The sequence below is a fragment of the Limanda limanda genome, chromosome 16, assembly GCF_963576545.1.
Source record: "Limanda limanda chromosome 16, fLimLim1.1, whole genome shotgun sequence".
Classification (NCBI taxonomy): domain Eukaryota; kingdom Metazoa; phylum Chordata; class Actinopteri; order Pleuronectiformes; family Pleuronectidae; genus Limanda; species Limanda limanda.
Genome location: NC_083651.1, coordinates 2,209,890 through 2,218,209, shown reverse-complemented (window position 1 = coordinate 2,218,209; position 8,320 = coordinate 2,209,890). Strand labels below are relative to the sequence as shown.

The 8,320-nt window shown below is 48.6% G+C and overlaps 1 protein-coding gene across 1 annotated transcript; it reads right to left on the bottom strand.

The window, feature by feature from the left end:
- Window positions 1-597: 597 nt before the first annotated feature.
- On the bottom strand, window positions 598-7,666 carry tnfsf11 (TNF superfamily member 11). Its single transcript, XM_061089039.1, has 4 exons — window positions 7,445-7,666; window positions 4,800-4,835; window positions 2,355-2,481; window positions 598-1,258 (listed from the first exon to the last, which is right to left on the bottom strand). The coding sequence occupies exons 1-4, from the start codon at window positions 7,664-7,666 to the stop codon at window positions 807-809; spliced, it is 837 nt and encodes a 278-aa protein (XP_060945022.1). The 3' UTR covers window positions 598-806.
- Window positions 7,667-8,320: the final 654 nt, after the last annotated feature.

The following is an 8,320-nucleotide window of genomic DNA, read 5'->3' as shown; positions in this document are numbered from 1 at the left end:
AGAAAAGACCCATCGACTCAGTTTCTGCTCATCCAGACTAAAACCCGGATGCGTTTTCCACACGTCTCCGTTGTAGCGCCACCACCTGGACGTCGGGTGAATCCGGAGCCGAGCCGGTGTGTTTCCAGACGGAACAGTCGTCATGTGGGTGGAGCCAAAGCGTTTGGAAGGTGAACCAGCGTCTAACTGCTGAGTCATGCCTTGTTCACACTCACAGAACCTCTCAGTGGGTCGGACTCAGAACTGGAAGTTGTGTTATTTTGTTCCTGTGATAATCTGCTAAGTACAAGCAGATGCTCCATCAGCTACAAATGTTCTTTCCCCAACAATAAACACTGATAAATCCTTTCTCTCTGCACTTCTGCTGCCAACACACTTCACTTCCTCGCTGGCTCCCCCGGTGGTTTGTTTCATTAGTGCACAAACATGTTGTAATCTGCACCGAGACGAGTTGAGATGTCTCAATACAAAACCGCATAACTGTAAAAAAAAAACAACCACCTCAGAACAATAAAAAGAAAAGAAAAGTCCAGTGCTGTGTTTTCAGGATGAAGGTCTTCGTGTCGGGGGGGTGGGTGGGAGGGGCTAAGTGGCAAGACGGGTTCTAAGAGGTGATTACGTTTCCATTAGAAGTTCTCATGAAGGAATCCAAGGCTAATTGGTGAAGAGCAAATGTAAAACAACAACAATAACACATGTACAATAAAAAAACAACAACACACACTCTTTGTACATTGTGAGTCACTAACAGTGGTTCTTTGGCTTTTCAAATGTTCAGTAGCATGTCCGCTCCTCACGTCTCTCTCTCAGTTGGAGTTTCCCAACTTGATGGCCCCAAAGTACGTCCCCTCCCCCTCCAGGTCCAGCATCCAGGCGTTGGACACGTTGACAAACAAGGTGTCGCCCTCCTCCAGCCGCACGCCGCGGCCCTGCTGGGCGCAGTACATGTTGTAGCTCGTGCTGTTCAGGCGCACCGTGCTGCCCGTCTTCATCAGCATGATGGCCTTGCTGTTCTGCTTGATGCTCTCGCGGTACACGTACTGGATGAGCTGCGTGTTCCGGACGTCCGGGGCGCCGCCGCCGCCGCCGGGGGGGCCGCCGCTGTCCTCGGGCGCCAGCTTGTAGTAGCGGAAGCAGGTCTTGGCGTAGACGTAGTAGAACCCCAGCTCCTTCACCAGCAGCTTGCCCTTCTGGTAGCTCATCTTGTGGCAGTAGCCGTGCTCCTCGTCCCAGTCGATGGTGATGGCCTGTTCGCTCTCTGCAGGGAACCAGAGGGAACCAGTTAGAACCAGAGGGAACCAGTTAGAACCAGTTAGAACCAGAGGGAACCAGAGGGAACCAGAGGGAACCAGTTAGAACCAGAGGGAACCAGAGGGAAGCAGTTAGAACCAGAGGGAACCAGTTAGAACCAGAGGGAACCAGTTAGAACCAGAGGGAACCAGTTAGAACCAGTTAGAACCAGAGGGAACCAGTTAGAACCACAGGGAACCAGAGGGAACCAGTTAGAACCAGTTAGAACCAGAGGAACCAGTCAGAACATCCACTGTATATATTGTTCTTTTGTTTTATGTACAGTGGCAATTTCCAATATATGCAACTGTTCAGTTTACTAAGAGGTTAACTTAGTTTAACCTCAGTTGACAAGTCACCAGAGTTACTTTTACACACAACAACACACACAACGACACACACACACACACACACACACACACACACACACACACACACACAGCTATTTTCCTTGTCAATGACTATTTGTGTGTCTACAGGTTGAACCACCTATTCCAGAAAATCTCTGCACCTTAGCACTGTACATGCCCATAACTCTCTTACTGTATATATTGTTTTGTTTTATATTGTTGTTTAATGTCTGATTGTTATTTATGTACACTGCACCAACCACACCAAGGCAATTTCCTGTATGTGCAAATGTGCAAATATACTTGGCAATTAAAAGAATTCTGATTCTGATTCTGATTACAATAAACTAAACTCAAGTCCCGGACTTCTGCAGCTTCAGCTTTCGTTTATTCAAACTCATGATTAACTGACTCAGGCTGCAGCTTCCAGAACATGAGGAATGTTATTTATACATAAAAAATGTGATACTTTCATGATAATAACAGAGTGGGAACATTAATGGAGTTTGAATATCGGACTTGACACAACTCAAGATTTATCCTGGTGTTGCTCTGGAACAGCTGGATGTGGAAATAAGCATCAACATCATTAACCAGCTGCCAAACCTGTGTCTGGTAAATACTTAGAACCTAATCTGTGCAGAACATGTTCCAACGAGCTGGTGCCGACAGTCTGTGTGTGTTTCCTAATGAGCCTGAGGGACGTGAACTCACTCTTGGAATACTCCTGGTACGTCCTGATCGGGAGGTGAGCCGAGGGGAGACTCTCCTTCGGTGTTTTGCAGCGTCCTTTCTTCCTCGTGTCTCTCAGAGCGTTCAGCACCGGCTCCGTCTGCACCTCCTGCACAACACACAGGAAGCTCAGTTACTACACACTGACTCACAGAGGTGTGTGTGTGTGTGTGTGTGTGTGTGTGTGTGTGTGTGTCCAGATTGAAACTTCCCCACACATCAGTTTAGAGACATCAACAAATAAACTGCTGCTTTTTCTTAAAGCAACACTATTTTATATTTAGACATGTTTCACCACAGCTTTGTTCCCCTGTCTCTATCAATAACAGTCTGTGTGTGTCTGTGTGTGTGTGTGTGTGTGTATCTGATGACAAAGTGTGTGAGCCCACATGCTTGTCTATGTGTCTCATCCCTGCTCTCTGGGTTGTGTGGTTGAGACCGAGGCCTCCTGGTGAGTGAAGCCTTTCAGCTCCATTACGCTCCTGGTGGATTTGGCACAAACACGCTCTGGACTGGATTCGGCCTCGAGCTCTGATTCTGTTCCGAGCCGTTCGATGTCGCCATGCGCCGTCTGAGCCGAGCTCCTCAGGCAAGACGCAGCAGATCCTCCGAAGAAAAACATCGTTTCCAAGCAAGTAAACAGTGACTGCACCCCCGCAGCCAAGCCGCTGCCAAACCTGGCACGAGATCCAATCACCAGTAAGTGTTTGGCCTCAAGTTACTGTCTCACACTCACGAGAGGAACGAGAGAAGCAACGTGTCCAACGTGTTCTGCACGGAGGGGAAACTTCACCAGAAGAATCCTCAACACTTTGTCACCAGCTTGTCACTGAGCGTCTGTTTTGTCAGCAGCAGATTCAAAGGAATCCTGTAAATCTGCATTTCAAGGAAAGTGTTTTTTCACTTCCTGAAGGTGTTTGAACTTGTTTCCTGATTTCCCTCCCGGCTCAATAAGAGCAAGTTTGACCGGAATCGCTTTCGTTTTTTTTTTTTTAACTCACAACCCGAACCCAGACGAATTAGTGCAGCCTGAGCTCCAAAAGCTATTTGCTGCACAAACATGTTTATGGAGCGGCGTGCTGGAAGGAGGCCGAGGTGAACGCCGTGGTGCCAGCGCTACAGAAGGATGATGACCCCGCCCCCTGCAGGCCTCACGCTGTGGGATCCGTCCTGATTTGCGGTGCGACCGCTTCATTTAACCCAGAAGAAGAAGAGATTATTAAAACACAGCAGCAGCAGCTAGACGGAGATGTAGAATTAAAGTGGAAACCGCCCCGCTCAGCTCTTCATCTCCGCACCACACTCTTCATCAATCATCTCCGTTGTGTAGATGAGACTCGAGTAGCTGCTCTCTCTCTCTCTCTCTCTCTCTCTCTCTCTCTCTCTCTCTCTCTGTCTCTCTCTCTCTCTCTCTCTCTCTCTCTCTCTCTCTCTCTCTGTCTCACTCTCTCTCTCTCTCTGCGCTCGGCCACCGGAGCAGATTGTGTCTTTGTGTTTCATGCATCTGTCAGATCAGCTTCACACATCTGCACCAGGAGCCGGGTTGGATTCCTGCCCCTCTCACCCCCCCCCCCCCTCCGATCCCTCTGACCGGGTCCGGCTGTCCACCGAAGCCTGCCCCCCCCCCCTGAGCTGTCTGCACCGAGCTGCGGCGGCCTCGGGATCGAACCCTAACACAACACGCCGCGGGCCAAGAGGAACCTGTCACCCTCACACCTCATAAAGCTCCCAGCAGGTCTCCATGGGAACAGCCGGGGGGGGCTAACGACACACTGAGCCGCTCAGTCCCACACAGGCCGGGGGGGGGGGGGGCCGGGGGTTAGTGTACGAAGTCCGGGAGGGAAACACAAAAACACAAACACAAACACGTTGTTTCAAAGGACACGAGAGCTGAATGAGAAACCAAAGCACCAGGAAAGCAAAGCAGCTCTTTTTACTCTCTCTCTTATTTCACTTCCTGGATGGATTTCACTTCTGTTCTGCAGATCAAAGACAGGACGAGATGAAAGGAAACGTCTCCAACGATCAGGAACTGAGTGTTTAAAGATCTCAAGCTTCTGTGGATCATCTCAGGAACTCAGCCAGCGACTCACAGACAGAACCAGGAAACTACTTCCTGCTCCGAGTCAGGATCAATCAAACCATCCCGGCTACGATAACCTTTGATCTTTGATCTTTGACCCCGGACAGAAAGGTGGTCCCGCCTCCTCCCGGCCCGTGGGTTCGATGCCTGCTCCACAGAAGCTGTGGAATGCACTGATGCAACTCGCCCGGGTTTTGGAAACGTTTCTGATCCGCTACAGACACCGAGTCTCAGAGCGCTGACCTCTGACCTCCGGGTGATTAATAACTAATATCTGTGTGGCGGTGTGTCAGTGTGTGTGTGTGGTGCTGTCGTCCGGGGTCGAGCGGGGGGGGCAGACTCACCTCGATGGGACGATGTCGAGCTGAGGACAAATCCACCTGGAGACAGAGACACAGGAGACGGTTAGAGAGAGGTTTGTTTATATAGAGAAGTTATGCAATATTTAATGAGCAGTGAGTTGCTCCCGTGACAGGTGTGGGTGGGAGGAATAATGGGAACCAGTTTGCATGTGTGTGTCTGTGTGTGTGTGTGTGTGTGTGTGTGTGTGTGTGTGGTATAGAGTTATTTTCCGTGTGTCACTCTGAACGTCACCAGGCCTTTCGGAGCCGAGCCGCTGGTTCTGATTTTGCCGTCGTCTCTAATTTAATGTAAACGCAATAAAATGGTTTTCATGCCTGCACGCACGCAGCTCGACGCACAAAGTCGACGCACAACAACTGAAACCACACTCTGCGTGTTCCTCATGTTCCAGTGGGTTTTTTAAACTCATCACATTCCAGCGGAGCAGACTCCAGCTCTTCATCTCCAGGACGCCAGGCAGGTGGAGGAGGAAGAGGATGATCAGAGAGGAAACATGCAGATGTGGAAACTCACGAAGAGCAAGTGAGTCCAGAGTCTGATCCACCAGCTGGACATCAATCAATCAACCAAACTTTATCTGTATAGCCCATATTCACAAATCACAATTCGTCTCATAGGGCTTTAACATGGTGAGACATCCTCTGTCCTTAACCCTCACATATAGACATATAGTGTTGAAGTTATAATTCAAAATGTCATCAGTACTATTACCATCATCTTGCCACTGCACCTTATCTACCTATTTATCTTATGTTTCTGTTTTTATTCTTTCTACCTCAATATTTTTTATTTTATTCTATTGTATTGTATTTTATTGTATTCAAATATACCGGCTGCTATGACGACTTAATTTCCCTTCGGGGATGAATAAAGTAATCTATCTATCTATCTATCTATCTATCTATCTATCTATCTATCTATCTATCTATCTATCTATCTATCTATCTATCTATCTATCTATCTATCTATCTATCTATCTATCTATCTATCTATCTATCTATCTATCTAAAACCTTTAATCCCGATGATTTTTCCTCTACACTTGACATCTGTTGCACTTCTGTTGGATCCTCACATGTGTCTCTCTGAGGTTTCTACGTATCTTTACCTGTTAAAAGGGTTTTTAGTTAGTTTGTCCTGACTCTTGCTGAGGGTGAAGGACAGAGGATATCTCACCATGTTAAAGCCCTGTGAGACAAACTGTGATTATTGTGAATATGGGCTATACAAATACAACTTGATTGATTGATTGACATCACCACATCGATCCCACATGTAGTTACTACACTGATATTACACATTTCTATTTCTCTGAACTTGTTCCTCCCCAAAACACTTTTTGATTTATTACTATATTGCAAAAGAAGTTTGGTGCACTGACCTGACAATCGAACGTTTTCCACATGTTTCTCTCCCGCGGGTCAGACCATGCTTTCCCTAAATACAATGTACTGCAGCTTGTGCTTTATTTCTGTTTGTCCGCACATTTGTATTTTCCAGCTCAGCTCCTCTTCTTTTTCACCAAATCATGTCTTTGCAGTTTAGGAAATTCCTTCTTATTTTCGTGTGTGCTCACATCCAGGACACGACAGACTGCCACCACAAAGCAAACAGAGGAATGTGAGACACACACAAACACACACACACACACACACAAACACACACATACACACAGAAGAACCCCAGGTGAACTTCTCCTGACAGAGGAGACGTGCTCTTCTCTCGGTTCTGTATCGAAACAAGACAATAACTCAACCAGAGAAACTCCACAGAGCTGCAGAAACAACTTGGGCAGAAATGTAAATGTTATTCTCCCGGATCCGAGAGGAGCTGATACTATCTCACACTTGAGACCTGGACTCCTCCAGACCTCCTCTGTGGCTCCAGGTCCTGGACCCGAGCTCTGCTCAGGATCCACAGTTTACAGATCGTGACACACAGGCTGTAAATTACACAGAGAAGCGTGTAAACACAGAGAGAAGCGTGAAGCAGCTGCGGAGCCTCAAGTGGAAACATCTGGATTCTACAAACAGCACCGAGGAGAGAGCGAGAGAGAGAGAGAGAGAGAGAGAGAGAGAGAGAGAGAGAGAGAGAGAGGCTTCACTGGGAACTCGAGCTGCTCAGAATTGAGCTGATAAATAAAACAACACCGCTTCTTTCTTTAAGTTATGAAGTGTGGAAACTTTATCTGGAGCGAGAGAGAGAGAGAGAGCGAGAGAGAGAGAGAGAGAGAGAGAGAGAGAGAGAGAGAGGGGACGAGTTTCTGCAAAGCGCAGGAAATTGAACAAAACTTTTCTTTCCTTGTTTCGATTCCTGAAGAAAACAAAACACTAAACTAGTGAAGCAACACACACGCACACGCACACACACACAAACACACACAGACACGCACACACAGACACACACACAGACACACACGCACACACACACACACACACACACTCCACCGGGAGCTGCTCCGGAGCTTATCGGACATTTACTGCTGTTATAAACGTGCGTAAAAGGATAACTTTTACGCACTTTTACGCACTTTTACGCAGGTTTTACGCATGTTTTACGCAGGGAACCCGATCTCTCCACACGCACGCTGGTCGGGTCTCACGCACGGAGGGGTCACGTGGTCTCACCTCTTGCAGGTATCCGGTCAGGTGCAGGAGGATCGCCACGCTGGAGGCCACCTGCAGCAGCCCCATGACCGCCAGGGTCCCGAGCAGCAGCGGCCGGACCCCCGGCTCCGGGTGGTGCGCCCCCCCGCCCCCCCCCGCCGGGTGGAAGCGGTGCTGCCCGGACTCCAGGTCCGCGGGCCCCCCCCGCAGGGAGCCTCGGTACGCGCCGTGCGTGGCTGCCATGATCCGCTGTGTGCGTTCAGCCCCGGGGCCAGATCCCAGACCAGATCCCAGACCAGATCCCAGACCAGGTCCCAGCGCAGATCCCAGACTGTGTGAGAGGGAGCGAGGAGCTCGCACACGGGCTCTATACCCGGTGCTGGGGGGGGTGGGGGGGGCTGGAGCTGCGCGCGCCCGCTGCAGCCAATCAGAGCCATCCACCGGCTCGCGGCCGCGCGCAGTGAGGAGGGCGCACAGGTGAAGCGCGCTCCGTCACATGGAGTCCAGCCCCTTTGCGCGTGCACAGATCGGTGACACAGACACACACACACACTCTCTCACACACACACACACAGACACACACTCTCTCACACACACACAGACACAACAACATGCTGTTAATGATACTGTTAATGTTATTACTACTCTATTACACAACTAGTACTAGTCTACTACTAGTGATGATGTAATCAGCCTAATTATTGTTTTGATAAAAATCATACTACTACTACTACTAATAACAGGCTAAAACTACAAAAAATAATCATAAGTACTACTACTACTAATATTACTACAACAACTACTACTACTTCTACAACTGCGGCTGTTACTGGTAGTAGTACTAATTATATTACTATTACTAAAACTAAGACTTAGTTTTAAAAAAAGTTTATATTA

Excerpts from the sequence above, each read along its gene's own strand:
- tnfsf11 (XM_061089039.1), bottom strand. The coding sequence starts at position 7,666 with ATGGCAGCCACGCACGGCGCGTACCGAGGCTCCCTGCGGGGGGGGCCC. Across the intron at positions 4,836-7,444 it reads TGACCGGATACCTGCAAGAG|GTGGATTTGTCCTCAGCTCG; the intron begins GTGAGACCACGT and ends CTCTGTCTCCAG. Across the intron at positions 1,259-2,354 it reads GTACCAGGAGTATTCCAAGA|AGAGCGAACAGGCCATCACC; the intron begins GTGAGTTCACGT and ends GGTTCCCTGCAG.